This window comes from Anolis carolinensis, chromosome 5 (genome assembly GCF_035594765.1).
Source record: "Anolis carolinensis isolate JA03-04 chromosome 5, rAnoCar3.1.pri, whole genome shotgun sequence".
In the NCBI taxonomy this organism is placed as follows: domain Eukaryota; kingdom Metazoa; phylum Chordata; class Lepidosauria; order Squamata; family Dactyloidae; genus Anolis; species Anolis carolinensis.
In genome coordinates, this window is record NC_085845.1 from 74,166,092 (window position 1) to 74,191,134 (window position 25,043).

Consider the following 25,043-nt stretch of genomic DNA (forward strand, 5'->3'; position numbering starts at 1 on the left):
ACAGACAGCAGCAGAGACTCCAGCAACACATGGAATGGTGGAACAGATTGAACCAGAAGAAAGTGTGGAGCTTTTGCAAGAATTTGAAGAACCAGCACTTGAAACACCTGTTGAACCACCAGGAACCTTGACAGCAAAACAACAAGAGCTCAAGGACAGAATCATGGCTCGTGCTGCAGCAAATGCAATAAGAAAGTGGCTCCCAACTCTAAAAACAGTGCCCAAGAGACACCTGGCGCTTCTCATGAAAGATGTGAATACAGTACTCTCCACTGTCCAAATAACATCAATTGAACAAACAAACCAGTATGCCTACAGTGCAGCAGTGATAGTAACAGAAGAGCTTGGGCTCCTACAACCAAGGCAGCCCCAAAGAAAATCGACTGGAAAACCAAAGTGGAAGGTCAGGCTAGAGTTGAAAATCAAAAAGCTTAGATCAGATGCAAGTAACCTGAAAAATATGAAAGAGAAGAAACCGAAGAATGATAAAATCAAGCAATACCTGATCCGAAAGTACTGGCTGAACACCAGAAAAATTGAAGAAGCTTTGGAAATCGTGAAAGAACAAATTAAAGCAACAGCCAGAAAAATTGAAAGATATGAAGCCAGAGTCATACAGTACAGACAAAATCAACTGTTTCAATCAGATCAAAGACTGTTCTACCAGAGTCTGAACTAAACAACAGACACAGTAACCATAAAGCCAGAGAAAACTGCAACAACGAAGTTCTGGAAAGAACTTTGGGAAAATAATAAGAACTACAACAAAAACACTGGAGTTTTTGTTGTAAAGGCGTTTGAAGGAAAATTCTCACAGAACAAAATGGAACAGATGGAAATAACAACTGAAATGATCAGCAAACAAGTGCAAAAAGTCAAGAACTGGACATCGCCTGGTCGTGACCAACTTCATGGATTTTGGCTCAAACATCTGATTAGTTTACATGGAAAAATGGCCCAACAATTCAATGAGATGTTGCAGAAAGGAAGTATCAGTGAATGGCTAACAACTGGAAGAACTTACCTGATACAAAAGGATCCAGCAAAAGGAGCAGCACCAGGAAACTACAGGCCAACAACGTGTCTGCCCACTATGTTTAAACTACTGACTGGCATCATAGCTGACAAAGTTCAAGATTATCTTGAAGGAAAAAACATCTTGCCAGACGAACAGAAAGGCAACAAACGGAAAAGCAGGGGCACAAAAGACCAGTTATTAATTGACAAAATGATTCTGGAGAGCTGTAAGAGCCGAAAAGCTAATCTTCACATGACGTGGATTGACTACAAAAAGGCCTTTGACTCACTCCCACACAGCTGGATCATCAAGTGCCTCGATGCCATCGGGATTTGGCATCTTCATTGAAAACATGATGGAGCAATGGAAAACTGAACTGTTTGTTGGAAATGAAAGCTATGGACTTGTCAAAATCAGAAGAGGAATTTTCCAGGGCAATTCATTGTCCCTCTGCTTTTCATTATTGCCATGATCCCTCTGTCAACAATTTTACAAAAAACAAATCTCGGCTATCAAACATCTAAGAAATCTCACAAAATTTCACATCTGATGTACATGGATGACCTGAAGCTGTATGGGAAAACGCAAACTGAAATCCAGTCTCTGACCAACACTGTCCGAATTTTTAGCACTGACATCAGCATGGAGTTTGGTTTGGACAAATGTTCGACAGTGGCATTGAAGAAAGAAAAAATCATTGAAAGTGAGGGCATAAATATGCCTAATGGCCAAACAATAAAGTGTCACCAGCCAGAGGCCTATAAATATCTGGGCATACTACAGCTGGACAACATCAAGCATGAACATGTGAAGACTGTGGTCAGCAAAGAATACACACAAAGGGTCAGAAAAATTCTCAAAAGCAAGCTCAATGGAGGCAACACCATCAAGGCCATAAACACCTGGGCCATACCTGTCATAAGATATACTGCTAGCTTCTTCGGCTTAGGCGATCCCTCATAGCTCGAGGACGATTGTCTTCCATCTTGGGTGTGTGTTCTTATTGCTAGCATTATAAATTGGACACAGGTGGAACTGGACAATTTGGACAGAAAAACAAGAAAACTCATGACCATTCATCATTCACTGCACCCTTGCAGTGATGTTGACCGGCTATATCTGCCTAGGAGATCAGGGAGCAGAGGACTCTTACAAGTAAGACAAGCAGTCAAAGAACAAGAACATGCCCTGGCAGAATATGTAAAGCAAAGTGAAGAACCTGCTTTGATTGAAGTCAAAAATCAGAAACTCCTCAAAGCACAGCAGACAAAAAATCAGTACAAGAAAACCACACTACAAACCAGAGCTGACAGCTGGCACAACAAAACATTGCATGGAAAGTTCCTTGACAAAATTGAAGGAAAAGCTGATAAGGAGAAGACCTGGCTATGGCTCAGAAATGGGACACTGAAGAAGGAGACAGAAGGCCTGATCCTTGCAGCCCAAGAGCAAGCCATCAGAACAAATGCAATTAAGGCCAAGATCGAAAAATCAGCTGATGACCCCAAATGCAGACTGTGCAAGGAAACCAACGAAACCATTGATCATATCCTCAGCTGCTGTAAGAAAGACTACAAACAGACTACAAACAGAGGCACAACTATGTGGCCCAAATGATCCATTGGAACTTATGCCTCAAGTACCACCTCCCAGCAGTAAAGAACTGGTGGGATCACAAATCTGCAAAAGTATTGGAAAATGAGCACGCAAAGATACTGTGGGACTTCTGAATCCAGACTGACAAAGTTCTGGAACACAACACACCAGACATCACAGTTGTGGAAAAGAAAAAGGTTTGGATCATTGATGTCGCCATCCCAGGTGACAGTCGCATTGACGAAAAACAACAGGAAAAACTCAGCCACTATCAGGACCTCAAGATTGAACTTCAAAGACTCTGGCAGAAACCAGTGCAGGTGGTCCCGGTGGTGATCTCATCAGTAAAGTCCTTCACTGGCAAACTAGGGAAGCCAGATCAGCTCTGTTAATCAAGGAGATGGACCGGATTCTTTGCTGGAAGCAACGAAGAGAAGTAAAAATAGCTAGATTGTATTACTGCACTTATAGAATCTGTATGGGAAAAATGGAAAGAAGTAAAGGGCAGGATGACAAACAACTGTCAGAAAGGGAAATTCCACAGAAGCTGTTTGAAGAGATCAGATTAACGAGATCAGTGATTAGAATGAAGAGATGAACTGACTAGATATATGAGACAAATTAGTGAAATGGAAAGGAGTACTTATTCCTGAATTGTTTCCTCACTGATCTTCTCTTATGTAGAGAAGGCATAACCTGCTTTTGGTTTACTTGATACTAAGGCTTTTTTTTTTTGTATTCCTTCCAAATACAAGCTGTCCTGTAAATCTCAGATTTGTTGTTGACTTCTGGTCAGCCTTCCAGTGCCAAACTAGAGCGATCTCCTTGCTGTAGTCATTACCTATATTTCTAGCTGCAAATATTGCAGCATCATATTCTGTATCAGCAATTGCAACACTTTCTGAATTCTTTCCACTGCTTTCAACAAAGACTGCATGCTAATATCTTGAACCTCTAGAATTTCCTGAGCCCATAATACCGTCGATCTTGCAAACATAACTTTAATTAAATACTGAATGGTCAGTGCTCAGGCCTCATGTGAAAGAACAGGAGGTGACACTGGCAATTACTCTCCTAGAGTTCTAAGAGCTGTGTTTTCCGCTTTAGGGATTATAGAATGAGATATCAGAGCAGATATTCACCCATCAACCAATGGGATCTTTAGATATTCTTAGCATTGTTTTTTTATTAAAACAGTGGTTCTCAACCTGTGGGTCCCCAGGTGTTTTGGCCTACAATTCACAGAAATCCCAGCCAGCTGTTAGGATTTCTGGGAGTTGAAGGCCAAAACACCTGAGGTTGCGAACTACTACCCTGTTTCCCCGAAAATAAGACAGGGTCTTATATTAATTTTTGCTCCCAAAGATGCACTAGGTCTTATTTTCAGGGGATGTCTTATTTTTCCATGAAGAAGAGCTCACATTTATAACAACAAAATGAACATTTATTATATACTGTAAAGTAGTTATCATCACAAACCAGCATAACCAGACAAACTATGAATCCTATCAAGAATTTCTTGTTACTACCATTATTTACATGTACAACAATCTATGGTACCTCTTGCAGTTTAGGTTTCACAAGGTTTCCACGCTGATTTCTCTCTATTCTAGTTTCAATGTAGTCATGAATGATGAATAATATAATATACTATAATAATAATATGATAATATAATAATAATATAATAATATACAATATATTAATGAGATAATATAATAGTAGGATATAATAATAACAGAATATGATAATAATATGGTATTAATAGGATAATATAATAATGGGATATAATAACAGAATAGCATAACAATATAATAATAATAGGATAATATAATAGAATAATAGAATGGAATAGAATGATCTAAAATATATTAATAGGTTAATATAAAATGGAATATAATAATAAAACAGAATATGCTAATAATAATAAAATAATAATATGATAATATAATAGAATAATAGTATAGAATATAATGATATAAAATATATTAATAGGATAATATAAAATGGAATATAATAATAACAGAATAATAATATTGTAATATGAAAATATAATAGAATAATAATAGAATAATAATATAATGATATAATAATAATAATAGAAAAATGTAATATGATATAAAATATATTAATAGGATAATATAATAATGGGATATAATAATAGTAACAGATGATGATAATAATATGGTAATAGAATAATAGTATAAAATAATAAGTTTCATGGCATAGAATAGGAATAAGGATGAGAGGAGAATCCCTATGCGTCCTGTACCTTTAAGAAGCAGAAGGAGCAGGACAAATGGAAAGCCCTCTTCCTTCCCTCCCACCCTTCCTTGCCCTGGCTCCAGGAGCCAATCAGAAGCCTTGGGGGCGAAGGGAGCATGGCCAGGACGGAGCCTTGTCTCCAAAGGAAGAAACGGCAGCGCAGCAGCAGCCACGGAGGCTGGGGGACAGGCAAGGCAAGGACAGCAAGCACTTTCTCTCCCTCCCTCCCTCCGGTGTGTATGAATGAGTGCTGCTTCTGCCCTGCAGCCATGCTTCCCAATGGAACTCTGCTGCAGCCTTAGTTGCTAGGTCTTACTTTCAGGGGAGGCCTTATATTTGGCAATCCCCCAAACCCCTGCTAGGTCTTATTCTTTGGGGAGGTCTTATTTTAGGGGAAACACGGTATATTAAAAGGAGATTCCCATTCTAGATCAATTAACTCCTTGAAAATGTCTCAACGCCTTTTGATTCTGTTTTTTCATTACTGTTGTAGGTCTACTGTCCTTCCTTTTTCCTAATTATTTTTCAAATCTAAAGTCTGCAACTCTTTTTTAACATATGTTTAAAATTTTCTATATTAAATACTCTGCTTAATGTTATTTCTTCCTCAGGGTCCTTCCAAACAGCCATATTGAAGGGGCAAAGATCCAAAAAATACTCCTTTTAATCCAAAGTCAAAAGCAGGAGCCCTCTTCCAGTGGAGAGGGCGAGGAAGGACACCATGGAAGTTGGATCTTCAAACTGCAAAAAGCTGTTTATTGCGTGGCCATAGCAATAACGACAAAAATGCATACAGGAATGCAAAGGTTTTGTCGCAACCTGAAAAAGGTTGCAAGGCTTTTTATCATTATTATAGAAAGTAGAAAACATATTCTTATTGGCTTACAAAGTACATTTACCCCATTCGTCTAATATTGACTACATCACAAGCATTTTCACTATCATGCAATTCCATTGGTTTTCTTTGTTCTAACAACATGTGACTCTTTAGAAAATGGAGCTTTCGTGTTATTGACCCTGATTACAGCACCTGCTTATCTACTTCTGTTGCAAGCATAAGTCCAAAATGGCTGGGAAACTTAGGGAGTGGTAGCTAACCAGTTCAGTCCTGATGTACTGTTATCCTTGAAAAGTAACTCCCTTTCTGCAACAACTCTTTTCTCAAACATCAACATTTTCTCTCAAACATAGGCCTCACTCAAACATAGACTTCACAAAAGCCTTTTGCAAATTAGGTCATTGGAAGTATCTGTGAAAATTCTTTTTAAACCTACAACTCTCTCATTATAACCCAGAATATCAAGGCAGAAAACCACACAATGTCTGCTTTGAACTGGGTTATCTGAGTCCATACTGCCATATATTTCAGCTCAAAGCAGAAAATGTCAAATTTTATTCAGCTGTGTGGAAGGGGACTCAGACATTCCTGAATTATTTTCCTCCTCTGAAATAGATGGTATGTCATTTCTCTGTAAATGCCTGGATTTGGAACAAAATTTTCCTAGTGTAGTTTTCTTTCTAACTCCCGACTTTCCTGTTATGATTTCTTCCTTGTGATTACTTCATTTAGTTTTAATTTTTGTTGCCCATGTTAGGCTGCACTGCCCTGTCCCCAAACTAACTGCACTATTCAGTTCTTGAGATTCAATTACTGTCATGCCACCAGAAGGCTCTCACCTACTGCCCTGGTCCTTTAACAATCTGAGGGGGCTGAACTTAGCCTTGGCTCCTGCTAGCTTTGAAATGGCAGTTATGTTTGTCAGTTGAGATTTGTCAGTTAGTGTTTAACACTGGAAGGAAGCATGGGAAGGTAGAAGGCACCTAGCTGGGTGCTGGAGACCCTCCAGACCCAAACTATCTCTGAACCTACTTGATGTTTTAAAGAACATCTTCTATAGAAATCCAAGGAGAGAACTCACAGAAAGGGGAATGCAGAAATTCTCTGACAAGAGAATTGCTAATGGCCTACCTAGGACCTTGCTAATGGCCTACCTAGGACCAGCCTCCTCCGATCAATTAAAAAGAACATACGCAGTAAATGTGAAAAACCCACATGCAGTTTTAGGCCAAGTATGGAAATACTTAGAAAGGCGATATGGAACATCCCCACAGATAGAGACCTTGTCCTTACAAAGTCTCAAAGCATTTTCCACGTTTATAAAAGAGGAATATCCAGAGCAACCACGACTTGCATGTTTAGATCAACATCTGACACAACAAAAGGTTGTTGGCAAGTTGTGTCGTCCAATAAAAGAAACATGGGGCAAGAAAGTCTTTATCCATAAAGAAAATCACCAACAGGAGGAGCTTCTTGTAGGTTTCCCCTCACATGCAGACTGTGTTAGCACTCCAGAACCAGCAGACAAGTCATATACTGTATTGTCAAATATGAAGAAAGCAATCATATTGATAATAGAAGTTCAATGCAATCTAGTATGTCAATATCTGCTAACCAGAAAGCAAGTTCTACCATAAAAAGATGAAACTGAAGATATGTCCACATTGCACACTGCAATTCAAAGTGATTCCTCAACTCAGAGAACATAATCAGATATACCTTCTGACCATCCAGAAGTTCAAGCGTTTGTACAGCAAGCTATAGATGCTGCAATGATATCTCCAATAGTGATGACACTAGAAACACATACTGAAGTATTGGTTGAAGCCATTTCAGTGCTTTCTGAAGCAAATAAAGAAGCTTTAAAAAGAAAACAAGAAGTGGAACTAACAAAAAAGAACTACAAGAAATATTAAGAGTTCAAGCAGAAGAATCTGTTAAAGGTAGAAAATCCAGAGACGTTCAAGAGAAACTGTCTGAGTCGCAGTCCAAAATTCAGTATGAAACTGAAGTAGACAAAGCTAAGAGAGACAACCTAAAAGATTACTGTCCCTCAACAGAATCTCCAGAAGACGATTCACAAAATCACTCAAAGCCAGTATAGTAGGGAGGCAAGAAGATTCATTCTTAAGAAGATTCACCAAATTTGCCTCTTGGGAGCAACTAGTTACAGGCATAGCCAAAATTTTACATTTCATCAAATCTAGAAATAGTAAACCTAGCAGAGGACAAAAACGAGGCAAAAGCAAAGATAATTCAGATTATACAATCAGAAATGTATAAAAGAAAAATACTGATAGCAAACAGAGTTTTAGGGCCCTTTCACGCAGCACTATATCACAGAATATCAAGACAGAAAATTCCACAATATCTGCTTTGACCTGGGTAATCTGAGTCCACACTCAGATAATGTGGGATTTTCTGTCTTGATATTCTGGGATATAGGACTGTGGAAGGGCCATTAATTGTTCAAATCATAGCCAAGTACAGCTTCAAAAAGAGTGAGCATAATACAGATAGCCACATGAACACTAGAAGTGATCCTGTGTCATCACAAATGACAGTGAGTCATACAAACTTCCACTCTGATGGCTCAGATGTGTGCAATTATTTACAAGCAGGCTAAGAGCTGAGCTTGCCAAAGGACCTCAAGAAGTTGCGGTATATGAGCGAGAACTTCAAAAACTTCAGATTTCAGTTAAGGAATTAACACAGAAAAATCAAGAGTCTGTTAGAAAAATCGAAAAGGAGAGTTTTGAATTGCTCTGTTAGAAGAAAAGCAAACTGATGAGTCAATAAGTAAAAAGAATCTGCAAGCAATCCTTAATCAAAGGGATCTGGACTGTCAGCAGCTTCAGGCAAGGCTATCTGCATATGAGGATTCATTGCAGAGGTTACAGAAAGAATTAGGTGAAAGTAGAGAAGCACCCGGCACTTTGGAGAAGCCTGGTGCGTGTTGCTAAACCAGGTGCTGACCAGAGGGACAAGACTCTTCCGTCCAGCAAGCACCCGGCACTTTGGAGAAGCCCAGTGTGTGTTGCTAGGCAGCAACATGCAGCGGGCCTCTCTAAACCGGGTGCTTGCTAGAGGGACTAGAGCAGGGGTCCTCAAACTTTTTAAGCCGAGGGCCGGTCCACAATCCTTCAGACTGTTGAGGGGCCGGATTATCATTTGAAAAAAAATACAAACAAATTCTGATGCACACTGCATATGTCTTATTTGTAGTGCAAAAACAACAACAACAACAAGAACAATGAAAGAACAATACAATATTTAAAAATAAAAACAATTTTAACCAACATACATTTATCGGGATTTCAATGGGAAGTATAGTCCTGCTTCTGGCCAATGAGATAGTCAAGTTAATTAGGGTTGTTGTTGTTGTTGTTGTTGTTGTTGTTGTTGTGTGCTTTCAAGTCACAACATTTCAGACTTTGAGTGAGCCTAAGTCTAAAATTTATTTATTATTTATTTACTGCATTTATTTACTACATTTGTATCACACCCTTCTCACCCCAAAGGGGACTCAGAGTGGCTTACAAATTATATGTACATACAATATATTATATTATTAGCATAGCACAATATTAGCATTATATATTACTATATTGAACTATACCACTATACTGTAATATTATTAGTAATATTATATGTAATATAGAATATATAATTAATATTATTATATGGTATTATTATTAGTGTTATATTGTATTACATTATAATATTATTATCAATATTATATGTATAATATAATATATTATATTATAAAACTGAGGGCAGGGGCCAGGTAAATGACCTCGGAGGGCCGCATCCGGCCCCCGGGCCTTAGTTTGGGGACCCCTGGACTAGAGTTTTCCCTTCGGCAAGCACCCGGCTTGCCGGGAGAAATAATAGGGACTCCCTATTATCTGACAGTTTTGGTTATCCAACATTTGGCTCGCCTGTTTATATTGGATAACCGGAACTCTACCGTACCAACATCTTAAGGAAGAATGTAAACAATTAAAACAGCAAAGGGAGGAAAAAGAGCAGTATAGCCTGCAACTTCAAAATAAACTCATAGAATCATAGAATCATAGAATCATAGAATAGTAGAGTTGGAAGAGACCACATGGGCCATCTAGTCCAACCCCCTGCTAAGAAGCAGGAAATCGCATTCAAAGCATAATAAACTTCTGGAGACAGAGTATCAACTTGAAGAAGCCCATGGTTGACTAAAAGAGCAGAAACAGTTGTCTAGTGAGGAGCTGATGGATAAGAAACAGAAGGTTGCTGATCTTCAAATAAAGCTTTCACGTTCTAAGGAGGAGCTAAAGGAGAAAGCTGCAAATGTAACCAAACAGCAGCATCAGTTAGATAAAATGAAACAGCAGTATCAGCAGTACTAGGAGCAATACAACCTTCAGCAAAGCACAACAGCAAAGCTGCGAGAAGCCCAGAATGATTTGGAGCTAGTGCTACATCAGATCTAAGATAAGGATAAAAAAATTCAAATCCTCATAGCCCTGTTAAAAAAAGTGAAGAGAATATACCCCTGCTAGAAAAGGAGAGCGAGGATTTATACGCCAAAAGTCAACTGGCAAAGAAGAATCAGTAGTTCTTAATCAGCTACAGAAAACCACACTGCAAGAACAGGTCAATCAGCTGACAGAAAAACTGGAAAAACACTCAGAAAATCATAAATAGGCTACAAAGAATTTTCATGAGCAAATGCTAGAGCTCAAGGCACATCTAAGATTCTCTCAAGACCATGTTGTTTCCTTAGAAGCAACTACAACTGAGCCAAACAGTCTGTCAAGTCAAAGTAAAGAAAAAGCAATTCAACTTGATTTGCAGGTAAAAGCAAAGACTGAGTCACTTCTATCAGTGAAAGCTGCAAAGGCTGCTAAAAGAGCAGATCACCAGAATCATCTGGACACTGCCCAGAATGCATTACAAGATAAACAGATGTTGGCTACAGCTAACATAGGTCTACACAAGACAGTCTCAGGCAGCACAGAAGTGTTGCAAACCTTTCCAGAAGCAATACATCAATTAATGTTTTAAAACTCTCTACAGACTTTCTAATTAGATCTTGTACATTGAATATTGTTTTGAACCATAGACACAGATACATGTGACTAAAAATGACGTTTCATTCTCCACTGTTTACATTCAGGATCTTTCTTAAATAAGTTAGGAAAGTGTGACTATGCATTATCTTGTGCTACTTCTGTCCTTCCATATTTACTTTAGACCTGTCCTTCAAAACACATTTCTGAGTTTCATCTGCTCCTGAAACAATACAAATCAGCCTTGTTTCTTGTTGCAGCCCCCCATGTCTCAACATGGTGGACCAAAGTGGCTTTTAGCAATTTCTGTGGGTCCCTTTTATTTGCTTTATTTTTAAAAAGTTTTTATATTCACCTCTGAACCATTATCAGTGCTCGGTCTGGGTTTTTTTGTTTTATTACTTGCAAATTCCGACACTTTAAATAGAGACCAATGTTCCAGTTTATCTACTTTTTATTTATTAAAACACATTTCCAACAATTTTAAGAGAAGTATTTTACATAGAGAAAATCGAGGATTTGGACCCGCTTCCTCTGTTGCATGCCACTGTCTGTTCTTCTAGGTATCTCTAATGGAAATTGCAGAATTCTTCTTTAAAAGTAAATAGGTCAGCCGGAAGATTCTTCATCTAGTAAATACACAATTGTCATTCTATTTTATATCGTCAAGCACATGTAGTATAACAGAAAAATACAAAACATTAGTATACTGGAAAGACATCTTAAATCAGAATTTGATGTCTCTCCTGACCTATACTGATGCATCTCCTTTCCACACGGAGATGCCTGAACTCTAATCCCTGGATTTTATTTAATATTTCAGTTCCCATCTTTTAAAAAAACAAACATGAAAACACAATTGTGAAAGGCTACCTGTGAGAAAAAGAAACTCTACATTGAGTATACTCTTCTAGACTCAGAAAAGGTTACTTGCTGGCAAGAGAATAAAAATGGTATAAAGTTGAGTCTTTTAAGGAAGATACCCAGACCATGCTATTTCAGTATGATATTATTATAACATAAATGAAAAGATTATAACTCTTCTTGAATAAGATTCAGCCTTACTTCACTTACCTATTAACTTTACTATCCTAACCTGCCTTGTTTTATGCCTTTATAAACTGGAGCTCAGATGTGCAATTTTCTCGATCCTTATTTCTGGTCTTTAAAAAAAAAGAATAATGTTGCCAGATCACTTTAAAGATTGTCATATTTTTAATATGCACATGATAATTTAGTGTACATCTTAAGAACTTATGCAACTTATAAAACACTGATTTTTTTTGAAGGTTAGACTAAGTCTTCATTTTAAAGATAAAATAGCAGTGTATTCTAAATACAGGCAGTCTTCGAGTTACAAACAACCAACTTGCAAACGACTCATAGTTAAGAACGGGGTGAAACTATAGGAAGTGAGAGAAATCCACCCCTAGGAAGGAAAATTCACTTCTGTAAGGATTATCAGGGGGGAAAGGTGACTCCGCTGAAGCTTTATCACCAATCCTTGTTTCCACAACAAGCCGCATTTGTCAAACTCCAATAATTACAGGTACAGAAAGTGAGATAAAATCTTCTGAAAATGGGCACAGACAACAAAACATATATGGCTAGAGTTACACTTTGCGCCCCTGGTGATGGCGCAGAGTGTTAAAGCGCTGAGCTGCTGAACTTGCAGACCGAAAGGTCCCAGGTTCAAATCCCGGGAGCAGAATGAGCGCCCGCTGCTAGCCCCAGCTCCTGCCAACCTAGCAGTTCGAAAACATGCAAATGTGAGTAGATAAATAGGTAGCGTGTGTTGTCAAAGGCTTCCATGGCCAGGATCACAGGGTTGCTGTATGTCTTTTGGGCTGTGTGGCCATGTTCCAGAAGTATTCTCTCCTGACGTTTCGCCCACATCTATGGCAGGCATGCCACACAGCCTCTGAGGATGCCTGCCATAGATGTGGGCGAAACGTCAGGAGAGAATACTTCTGGAACATGGCCACACAGCCCGAAAGACATACAACAACCCTAAATAGGTACCGCTCCGGCGGGAAGGTAACAGCGCTCCATGCAGTCATGCCAGCCACATGACCTTGGAGGTGTCTATGGATAACGCCGGCTCTTCGGCTTAGAAATGGAGATGAGCACCAACCCCCAGAGTCGGACACGACTGGAGTTAACGTCAGGGGAAAACCTTTACCTTTTACCTACACTTTAAAATGTACCTGTTCCAAATTATATACAAATTCAACTTAAAAACAAATCTGCTGAACCCATCTTGTTCGTAACTTGGGGACTGCCTCTAGTGGTATTACTTATTTGTTAATATTTTGAATTACTATTTCAATTTCTAATTCAGATTTAAACAAATGTGACTGAACAGAACAATTGGTGACTTCACAATTGGCACCAATATTGATCTCAACCTCAAGAAAAAGTGCATCAAGTAAAGTCTAAAAGAATCTTAGTTCAAGTGGGACATCAGAATGTTGCAAAAGCTGATCACATATTAGCTTTCCAACAAGACTCTATGTTGCTTCAGTTTGCATGAGGTGTTAGTGGTTTAACAATATTGCAGGAGTAAACTGAGCCTAATATATGAATTTTTTCTTGGTTCTATTTCAAATTAATTGATTAATCCTTGAAGCCTACATTTCTGTGAAGAAAAAATAAAACAATTACATAGAGAAAAATTTCATATTCTTTAGAATCTAAACTTTGCATTCCGAGGCTTTATTCCATCAGCATTATTTTTTCTAATTTCCACTGCTATAATTTTAGTTATTCTAAGTCACAGGAATGCCACTGCAGCTCCTTGTATCCAAAAATGGCTGGAGTAAATCAGAAGGCATACTGTTGAAACCTGATCTTTCCTAAGAACAGAGTTAATTCAGAGCAAATCTTATATTATAGTACTCATCTACAATGAAGATTCCTGGAAAAGTACTGAATGTCATTCCACTCTGAATTTAAATATGATACTACCATGCAAATTAATAAAAAGTTTAAAAAAGTAAACACCTAATCTATGTAATTACATACTTGCTCATTCCTTCTGATGTTACAGTAATGGATCTCTCTGGAGAATGTGAAGGAGATCTCAATGTTGAGCTAAGTGGGGATGAAGCACGCAAAGAAGTTGTAGAAAGGCCATGTCGACGCATCTCTTGAATGGCACGTTCACTACAAAAAAGAAAGAACTGGAATTTCGGGGTATCTGCATACATCATTCCACACCATAAACAGGTTGGTCACTCTGCCTTCCTACACATTCAATGTCTCTGTCTATCTTGCATAACAAGAACAGAAAGTACTGTTCTTGTACAGAATTGCTGTACAGAAAAAATTAGATGAGTAGAAAGACATGGAACTGTAAAAGTAAATATTTCATTGGATCTTCACTTGGCACAGTTAGTGGAAACTAGAAATAGGACCATTTAAGATTCCAATCTCCTGGCTCCTTGTGGAGAGAAAAAAATCATCATCATCATCATCATCATCATCATCATCATCATTTTCAAATTCTTTTCCAAGTTATATACAACTTGCCACATCAGCTCAGCAGATGTGGTTTTTAAAATCCACCTGGACTTCCTGGTTGCTTACTGAAAAATTGTAGTGTTTACTGCCACTGCATTCTGAAATTTTATTTTAGTGTAGCTGATGTGACTTTCTATTTCTGTTCTCTTTATTTAAGACCATGCTTTATAATATTTTTGTAATATTAAATTCTGAGTCATTTTTCTAGTCTAGAAAGGCAGCTGAGAAACAAAAACATATATGAAGAAATATTAAATCAAATTTTAATCCATTGTAATATTAATTATTTTATATAGAACTGTGCACAAAGTGCCTTATATTTCTCGTCTTTCAGCCAGGACATGGAACTTGTCGGATAAGTCAATTTACTTACCGTTCAAATCGTTCTGTTGTTAGTTGTCTTTTTATAATGTCATAATCAGTCTGCAGCTGTGCAAGTTTATTACGGTGTATAGAAACATCTCTATTAAGACTTGTTCTAAAAATATTGGCAAAAAAAGAAAAATCTTAGGAATTACACATTTTAAAATGGCACCTTACCCAACTTTAAAAATTGCCTGATAAATAAGTACAAGGAAACAAGAAGCAAACACACACACACAAATAACAATAGTTCTACAAAATAAAAACAGTTTTTTCAATTGTAAAAACTGTAGCAGAAAATGATTGCCAGGTTAGTCTATCTGGTGCATGCATACTGGGGAAAAAATTAAGCCAAAGTCGGGCCTTAATACATTTCCTAATGACATTAATTCAATTCCTTTCATATTGCACTTTTGAATGTTAGCTTCAAAGTGACATTCTCATGTAAAAGACAAAATAATTGGCATTTATTATGCCCAATAAAAAATCTGAATATTATTCAGTTCAAACTGATGGATTTTCACCAGGAGGATTTTTTTTTACGCAAGTCAAGTTTTTCAAGAGCCCAAAATCATTAAATTCACCAAATAAGAATTTAAATTGTATAGTGTTTACAACATACAGTTTACTCTCTGAGAGTGTTAACTTGTCTTTGAGTAGCTGTATTTCTGAATCCTTTTCATGAGTTATCAAATGATTTTGAAAATCCTTGTCTCTGCTGGTCGCCAAGAGTGTTTCAAGGTTTTGAATTGTAAGTCGCTCACTGGACAGCTGCTTTTTTAAGAGTTCTCCCTCTGCTTTCGCATCTTCTAATTCTGACAAAATCTAAAGCATAAAGAGATTTTTTTCCAATTAATATTTCAAATACAGTAGAGTCTCACTTATCCAAGTCTTGCTTATCCAAGCCTCTGGATTATCCAAGCCATTTTTGTAGTCAATGTTTTCAATATATCGTGATATTTTGGTGCTAAATTCGTAAATACAGTAATTACAACATAACATTACTGCGTACTGAACTACTTTTTCTGTCAAATTTGTTGCATAACATGATGTTTTGGTGCTTAATTTGTAAAATCATAACCTAATTTGATGTTTAATAGGCTTTTCCTTAATCTCTCCTTATTATCCAAGATATTCGCTTATCCAAGGTTGTGCCGGCCTGTTTAGCTTGGATAAGTGAGACTCTACTGTACTGTATATAAACTCCCTTAAATATCCTTTCAGCATATATAAATGTTTAACAGGTAAGATGCATAATCTTGTTTGTTTTTCTGAAGTGTGTTTCAGTCAGAATGTTTTTGGAAGTTAGAGATTGTGAGAGGGACGTGGATTTAAAAAGAATTTTCAAAGATACTTGTAATGACTATAAGTCCCATATGTTTTGATTGACCTAAGTTGCAAGAGGCCTGTGTTTGAGAAAAGGCCTGTGCTTGAGAGAAAATGCTGATGTTTGGGAAAAGAGTTGTTCCAGAGAAAAGAAGTTACTTTCAAATAATAACAATACATCAAGTCAGAATCGGTTTCCATACAATTTCGAGCGTATACTTGCAATAAGGAATGGATAAGGAGGTACTGAGATCAGGGTCAATAACATGAAAGCACCATTGTCTAAAGAATCACATGTTGTTACAGCATAGAAAACCAATGGGATTGCATGATGGTTAAGACGCTTGTGACGTAGACAACATTAGACATATCGGGTAAATGATCTTTGTAAACCAATAAGGATATGCTTGCTAATTTCTGTGAAAGTGATAAAAACCCTTGCAACTATTTTGGAAATTCGGACAAATCCTTTGATTGCATGTATGTATGTATTTGTCACATTGCTATGGCCATGCAATAAATAGTTCTTTTGCAGTTTGAAGATCCAACTTTTGTGGTGTTTTTCCTCACCCTCTTCACAGAAAAGGGGCCTCCTGCTTTTGACTTTGGATTAAGAGGAGTATTTTTTTTACATATTTTACATCTTTGCCCCTTCAATTGGACTGGGTTCAAACAAGTATTTAGATCTGGGTAAACCACTCTTAGCTTGAATTCCATAATTATGAAAAAGTACAATGGCACAATGGGGATATTTATTTTTTTAAGATGTAGAGGGAATATCCACAAAAAACAAATTGTCTTTCAATTAAAAAAACCCTAGAAAAATAGTCTAAACTACAGAGGATGATAAAAAGCCTTTCTCCCCCGGCTGCCAGTCAGAAAGATAGGCCCTGCTGCCTTTAGGCCCCCGCTGCCTTTAGACCCTGCCTCCTTCATGTCCTAGCAACTCCCTCAGCCAAAATGGCACCCAGGGCACAGGTAGAGTGCACTTAGGCCTCATCCACACTGCCTATAAAATACAGATTATCTGATTTAAACTGGATTATATGGCAGTGTAGACTCAAGACCTTCCACACAGTTATATAATCCAGAATGCTAAGGCACATAATCCACAGTATCTGCTTTAAACTGGATTATCTTCAGTCCACATCGACATATAATCCAGTTCAGTGTGGATTTTATACAGCTGTGTAGAAGGGGCCTCATATAATCCACTTCTAAGCAGATAACATAAGATTATAAATATAATATATAATAATTACTGTGGTATAATAATACAGAACAATATAATATCTAAAATCAGAATAGTAAATAAAGAGGAACACTCTGAAAACAGGGAAATTGGACATTCCAGAAAGGAAACAATCAGGGCCAACTAACACTTCCCAACAAAAGATTCTCTCAGGGAGGAAGCAGCCAGGCTTTGAAGCTGCAAGGCCATTAAATGCTGATCAAGGAGACTAATTGCAGCATTCATACTTGCTATTCAATCTGGGCAACCAAGGATTCCACAAGGTAGAAAGCGGCCAGGCTTGCAAGCAGCAAGGCTATTCAGTGCTATTCAACCTGGCCAACCAAGATTTCCCTTAGACAGAAAGCCCCCAGGCTTTGAAGCCACAAGGCTACTCTGTCCTATTCAACCTGGCCTAGCAAGGATTCCCTATGTAGAAAGCAGCCAGACTTTTAAGCTGCAAGACAATTCAGTGCAATTCAAACTGGCCAAACAAAAATTCCCCTACAAAGGAAGTAGCCAGGCTTCAAAGCGGCTCTTTGATTGAGGGTGTTACTCCAGTTCGCCAAACATGGATTCCCCTAGGTATAACACAGCCAGGCATTGAAGCTGCAAGGCTATTCAATGCAACAAAGGATTAACCTTGGTAAAAGGCAGCCAGGCTTTGAAGCAGCAACACTACTCTGTACTATTGAAGCTAACCAACTAAAGATTCCCCTAGGTAGCAAGCAGACAGGCTTTGAAGTAGTGAGGCTATTCATTGCAATTCTAGCAGCCCAAAAAACCATTCCCCTAGAATACCCAACCTTCCAAGCAGCAAGCCTATTCCTTTGTATTCCAGCTCACTAAATAAGGATTCCCATAAGAAGAAAACAGCCAGGTTATGAGGTTGCAAGGCTATTCACTGCTATTCCACCTGGCCAACAAAGCATTCCCATAAGCCATAGCAATGCATGGCTGGGCACAGCTAGTAAAGCATTAAAAGTCAAGCAGATTATAGCTTTTCCAACGCATTTCTGGAGAAAACCAGTGGCTACTTTGGGGGTTGACCGGCATCCAGGTACTGTCTGCCAGCTGCCACGCTGTTGAGCAAAAGTGTTGCATATGGATCTCCTTATACAGTACTGGAAAATGTTCTGATAGAGTACAGAAGAGCAACTGTCAGAGGTTAAGGGCTTCATTACCCCACCAGGAATATGGAGGGTTAGAGATGGGAAGGTCTAGAAAAAAACCTGGAAAATTGGGGAAAACAAAAACAAAATGGAAAAATGGAGTGAGGGGAGGAAAAAATCAAGAAAAACTGTTTTTTCCCCATTTTTTCTGGGTTTTTTTCCCCCCAAGCCTTCCCATTTCTAGGAGGGCCTCTCCCCTTTCCCACTTAGACATGTGGAGGCAATTTCATTTCCAAAAATGTTGTGAAAGACCTAGGGGCAAAAAATGGTGTTAGGGATCACATGCCGCCTACACTTTCATTATCCTCCTACTAGTGTAAAGCCCAAAGAAAATTCCAATCACAGGCTTTATATTTTGATGTTAAAATTTTGCCAGCTTTGTCAGGAGGACAATTTGTTATATGATGAATGAAGGTACCAATTCTTACTCTCTTACCTTCTCAAGATCCAATGATTTAGATGCTAGCTGACGTGAAAGAAGGTCTTTGCCAGACTCCAGTTTAACACATAACTGTCTAATGGAAGTAACATCAACATTCATTGAAACCTTTTCTTCTTTTTCACACCTAAGGTCTTCTTCCAGTTTGGCCATATTTTTTGCCATTGAAGAGATCTGTGACTCATAAGCTTGGTGGGCGATGATATGCTAAGTATAAGAGAAGATAACTGTTTGTATTATTATATTCATTTAAGTGAGTAGAGCAGTGGATACTTACTGTGAAAGTCCATGCAGAAGGAGACATCCACAGCACTGGATTGCTGCCCCATCATAACTCAGTGAAGCCAAAAGTCATGTGATAGTGAAGTGTTTAGATCCTGGCTCCTCCTCCAGTACTGTCTTAGCTAAGCCCAAAATGGTTTGTCAAAGAGAAGAACTAGAGCTGCAGTAGTCACTTCAGCTTTGTAGGGCTAAGAGCACAGCTTTCCCATGAAAGTGGAAAAATGGGGAATATTTCCATTGTGTGGAGGGAAAACATTTCAACTTACCCTGCAGATGTTGGAAATAACAACCTTCTACAAGCCTCCTATAGTAGTTATTTGTTATGTATATAATTTAGATTGCTTACTGTATTGTATATGTGTGTATTGGTATGCAGTATTGCCATAACTCTATGTTGTGGAGGGACTAAAAACTATGTGACCCCAATCCGGGACTATTCAGACCCGAGACTTCATTTTAGAGGACAAATGCCATGAGACGCCATTAGACTCTCAGAGTCTAGGACTCTGAGAGATGCTTTAGACCAGTGATTCCCAAAGTGGGTGCTACTGCCCCCTGGTGGGTGCTGCAGCGATCCAGGGGGGCGGTGATGATACCTATTAGGACATGGGGTGGGGCTAGGGGAGGAGCGGGGCCTCTTCCCAAGTGCTGGAGACAGGGCTGAGCACCTGAGGCACCTGTTAGGACACATGGGGAGGAGCTAGAGGAGTGGGCGTGGCTTCTTCCCAAGAGCCCGAGACAGGGCTGAGAATCTATCTCTCCTGAGGCGCTTGTTGGGACATAGAGGGAGGACTAGGGAAGTGGGCAGGGCCTCCTTCCAAGAACCCGAGACAGGGCTGAGCCTCTATATCTCTCCTGAGAAGCCTTTTAGGACTAAAGGTTGGGGCTGGGGCCGGGGCAGGGCCTCTTCCCAAGAGCGCGAGACAGGGCTGAGCCTCTGTATATCTCCCCTGAGGCGCTTGTTAGAACATGGGGGCAGGGTATAGAGGTTTAGCCCCGTCAGGCACTTGGGAAGAGGCCCTGCCCCCTCCTCTAGCCCCGCCCCGTGTCCTGGCAGGCGCTGCAGGGCAGGGATAGAAGCTCAGCCCTGCCTCAGAGCTCATAACTCCGCCCATCCCAGTCCTGGCTGTCCATTTGTGGCTCCGCCCTCCTCCCCCTCCCAGCCCTGCATCTTGGACTAGGGGAGAGGCTCAGCCCCGCCCTCTTGAGCAGGAGCCACGCCCACCCCTCTAAGCCATGCCCCCTTTCCAGGGGACGCTGAGTAATATTTTTTCTGGAAAGGGGGCAGTAGGCCAAATAAGTTTGGGAACCACTGCTTTAGACTTTGGACTGTTGATCCTAAGAAATAAGTCCTGTGTTATCTGCTTAGAGAAACTACTTCAAATCTACTTGGAGCTGAATGCATGAAGTTTGTAAGTAAACCAACTATGTTATTTTAACATAGACTACTTTATTTTTGTCTCTTGAGAGCATGATTTAAACCAAGATGTTTTAAGGGAGAGTAGGTATTTTTTGCGCAATTGAAATAACACTTCTGAAACTCTGCTGTTATTTGTGCATTGGCATATCTCTGTTCCTAACAGATCAGAGACAATAGGTTCCTGGACCTGCTGTTTGTAGCCCATGGGTCACACTTTCCAAACTCTTAATCTACTTAGGTACGTAATGAATGAAAAGGTAGATCCAAAGACAACTGCCCCAGGCAAAGAGAAGAGGGAAAAAAACATAGGGAAGAGACAGGAACTCAATATTTCCCTGTGGTTTTCTATCATGTAAGATTTGCTTTTCTGGAATGGTGACACCAGATAATCCAATCCCAGACATTGTAACACAGAGACAATCCAGTTAGTACACTAATGGAATGAAAACTCCCTCGTTTGTTGTTTATAAACAATCGAGAAAGGAACCCCTACAGCTTATAGTTATTTTTCTCTTCCAAAATACACTTACAACCTTTTGCAAGACCTAACAGATATTTAGCCAGAGCAGAAATAGAATTGAAGTTAGTTTTACCTTAGGTATCTCACACTGATTAATTACTACACCTTCTCCTTATAGAATCTCAAATTAATGCCAAGTTGTTTTGATTTAGAAAGCACACTAGTAAAGAGGACCAGAAGCAATAATTCAGCTAGCAATGATAATTACCTCCTGAATTTCTTTTTCCAATAGATCCACTCTCTCTCTTAGATGTCTTCGCTCAGTATCAACAGAAAGGAGTTCTAGTCGAACAGAACTGTTTTGCCCTTCAGCTTGATGCGCTTTCACTTCCCAGTCCTCAGCTTGGCTATGGAGCATCTGGAACTTCTCCAACAACTCCTTGTTCTCTCTTTCCTAGTCCAACAGAAATATCCACCCTTTGAACAATGAATCATTGTAACAAATGGCTTTTAACACCAATCATTTGACCCTCTTTATGTTTCTGAGTCCAATCAGCATTCTGCTGGACTATATCACATAGAGGGAAAAATGAATTTGTACTGATTTTCATATTACATACGTTATTCTCCTCTTTCCCTCTTCCAAAATATACTACCAGAGTCCATGAATTAGGACTGCAGAGGGTTTTTTTAGATATTGTTTTTTTTTTTTGAGTTGATAAAAATTCTGGTTGCTGCACACAATGATGTTACTGTTCATGTTCAGCCTGCTATGCTAATTTTAAAAGGATTAGGCAGGGTAAAATGGAGGCCTTTGTTTGTGACCCACATGTTTACATACATACCATTCACACTCTCAATGAGCTATAAGTTTCAAGTTTAAAGAGCAAGCTAGAGGTTCAGTATGATAGCTGCTAAAATAGAAAACCAAAAGAATCATACACATGTACTTGGAACAAGCCTCATGCTGCTTTTTCATCAACTGAAATAATAAAAGAAGTGGTGGAGAGCTGGAGTGCGAACAGTCGAAAGTGGGTATTTTCATATCACTCTCTAGATCGTAAGATTTCTTACCTTTGCGCTTATCAAACTTTCAAATCTGGAGACTTCAGTTATGTAATTATGGACTCTAATTTTCATTTCTTCTTTTTCACGTAAAGCCATTTCCAAATCAGTTGAGACTGCCTGTTTAGATGACATACAAACAATGATATTTCTAGCAATAAACCTGTAATTGGGTTTTACCATTTCAAATTTCAGTTGATTGAATAGCTTTTTATAGAAAAAATAGTCAAAGCAAGCATTCAGTCATTTGCGTCCCCGTTTCCACCATGAAGTGGTTACCACAGGTAAAAATTACCACTTTTAGAGCAAATTAATCAATAATGTCATTAGTGTACTACCAAGTGCAAACCAACCAAGTGGCATGAGTATGGATTGCTCAGGCAGTCACCCATTTTACAAGTTTTCATAGTGAAGCATTTGTAGTAGCAAAACAAAGCCAATCTGACTATTTAACAAGCCATAAAAAGAGTCAATTGCAATCATGCCAGAGCTTTCATTTTCCTGGAAACATGAAATATTGGCAAGAATGTATGCAGTTATCAATCATTTGCCTGAATCAGGCTTTACCAGCTAGAAACAAGGAGTAGAAAAACATTTCATTGTGTTCTTCACGTGAAAATAAGAAGGAACTTGTAATTCAGGATAACACCAGCCATGCAGCTGAAATCAGAAGCAGCAGAAGCTGGAGACTTCCTGATCTCTTAAATCATAGTTTGGACATCACAAGTAGTAATACTATATTTTGGACGTTTCAGTTTATGCAAACGTTGTTTAAAATATGTATTTCCAAAGGCATGCATCATTAGGAATTATTGTTGTACCTGGTTTTCTTTGGTCATTGTGGCTAGATCATCCTGCAATCTTCTGTTTTCTTTCAGGGCCATCTCTTTAATGGTGTTGATTTCACCAACCTCAGAGTGGAGGCCATCAAGCTGGCGGCGGAGACTGGCAAGTTCACGGTCCTTACCACTTAAGACATCCTTTAATTGGCTAGCAAATGGGGGATTGGGAAAACCTTAAACAGAATTTATCTTTTACATTATGGTATATATGTCTATAGAATGACTATAATCTAGTAATGAAGATCCCTCTATATCAGCACATTTGGCTTTTCACTGAAAAGTACTTGCTATATTGGTAATACTTTTCAATGGACTTTAAATTATTCTATCTGTACTGTGAACAGGATGTTTCATGTTTCTTGATTAGGCACAATAACACTCTCTTCCTTGGTGATCTTTTGGCTAATTTCAGAACAAAAGCCAGACCTAAAGCAGAACTCACCCTTCCCTGATGTCTAGCCTTTTTTTTTTTTTTTTTTTTTTTGCTAGAGGTTTCATCTAACTATCCCCACATAGCATCTATCCCATTGTAGCCACGATTTCATTAAAGATACCAGTTGACTTGTAGCTGGCTTGTCAGTGAATTGCTATGTGGGGCAAAACACTTGTTGCCAGAGATGAAGTATGAAGAAGAAAGATGTGAAAGCATTTTAGAATTATGAAGAATTTTATTCAGACAGGAAACTGGCATTACTCTGAACTCTATACTGATGAACAATTTAAGATATGGATCCCAAATTCAAATACCATATGTCCGATTTCACAGGGATGTGATGGAGAAACTGGCGAACTTAAGACACTTTTTTCTTCACATAATAGTTGCACACACACCCTTGTTCCCGGGAAAAAAGGTATTAAAATGCAACTGTTGTGCGGTGGAATATGGTATTTCTCTAACATGACAATAATGCCAGAAAGTATGATGGTGGTACCTTTGTTCAGCTTTTTTATTATTTTATCTTTTCCCTTCAGGTATGCTTATAAACATTTTGTGAAGTTGACAAATCAATGACTTAAACGTACAAAATGTTTAATTTCTGATTAACTTCTATGCATATTTTTCAAAGAAACCCTCTAATCTAGTGATATAAATACTTGTGGTGTGCATTTGTATGGAATTGCTTTTCGCTTTGTTTAGTTTCATTTGTTTTGTCCAGTTTTTGTATTTGTCCGCTTTTCTGAAAATGGGGCACCTATACGAATAGTATTTTCATCTTGCTTACGAAAAAATGGAACATTTTCTGACCATTGGCAGCAATGGGAAGGTTTCCGAGGCTCGCCCCCAACTAAGTTTTAGGGCCAGAGGGGTGAAAATTACCACAGGGAGGTCATATCAATCTCTTTTAGCTCACCAACTTTTAAAACGTTTGGGTCTTCCCCCGATTTCTAGCATTTTTTTCTTTTATAAATAAAATCCCCTATAAAAGCATTCCCTTTTTCTCCCAGCTGGCCCAGCCCTCTTAACTTCTGCAGGACCAGGAGGAGGACCAGGGGAAATGGGAAAGATGCTCCACACAAACACCACACACACAGCCCGGTGCCTAGCCCCAAGATTTCACTTCTTAATAAAAATATGACAACATCAAACATCTCCTTCAAAAGCTTTTTGCTGCAGCAGCAGCAGTAGCAACCATCCAGCAGCAAGCATTAGCAATAGCAGCATTGCCCCCTCATTTTACAACACTGATCCTTTGGGTGCCTATGAAAACGTACTTCAAAATGTATTGCGTAAAATCTAGCCATGACTGGGGGTCAAACAAAACATACTTTCCTGGCAGCATGCCATGTCATGTCATGACGTCAGCTCAGTGCATGGCAGAGCTGGCCACCAGACCCCACAAAAAGCCACTTCACACATCCCCTTTAAAAAAGGAAAGGAAAAAGGTAGGGGCATAAGGAGGACACCACCGGGATGCCTGAGGGCTGAGACCATGTGCTCCCTCATCCTTAAAAGTCAGGAAATGGGGAGTTACTTGCTACTGCCAATCTATCTGCAGGGAGGGAGGCAAATGGGGCACAAAGAAGATGCACTCCCTCCCTCAAAGAAGGAAAGGTATGGGGGCGGAAGGAGGCAAATCCAGCTGGGGGTCTGGGGCGAGGTGCCTTCTCGGCTGTCCACTAGAGGCCAGCCTTCACCTCGCCCCCTTCAAGAGTC

The 25,043-nt window shown here is 39.0% G+C and overlaps 1 protein-coding gene across 2 annotated transcripts in view; it reads right to left on the reverse strand.

Annotated features, from left to right (window-relative positions):
- Window positions 1–11,202: 11,202 nt before the first annotated feature.
- cep135 (centrosomal protein 135) overlaps window positions 11,203–25,043 on the reverse strand; it is a 56,164-nt gene continuing 42,323 nt past the window's right edge. The window contains exons 19-27 of one of the 2 annotated variants that reach the window (XM_008111695.3): window positions 22,868–23,036; window positions 22,056–22,166; window positions 21,250–21,435; window positions 18,817–19,026; window positions 15,274–15,476; window positions 14,662–14,766; window positions 13,791–13,931; window positions 11,841–11,929; window positions 11,203–11,395 (exon numbers count right to left, since the gene is read on the reverse strand). In XM_008111695.3, the coding sequence (XP_008109902.2) occupies window positions 11,881–11,929; window positions 13,791–13,931; window positions 14,662–14,766; window positions 15,274–15,476; window positions 18,817–19,026; window positions 21,250–21,435; window positions 22,056–22,166; window positions 22,868–23,036 (1,174 nt within the window). In that variant the 3' untranslated portion in view covers window positions 11,203–11,395; window positions 11,841–11,880. The remainder of the gene's footprint in view (window positions 11,396–11,840; window positions 11,930–13,790; window positions 13,932–14,661; window positions 14,767–15,273; window positions 15,477–18,816; window positions 19,027–21,249; window positions 21,436–22,055; window positions 22,167–22,867; window positions 23,037–25,043) is intronic. The other variant, XM_008111696.3, reaches the window with a different exon arrangement.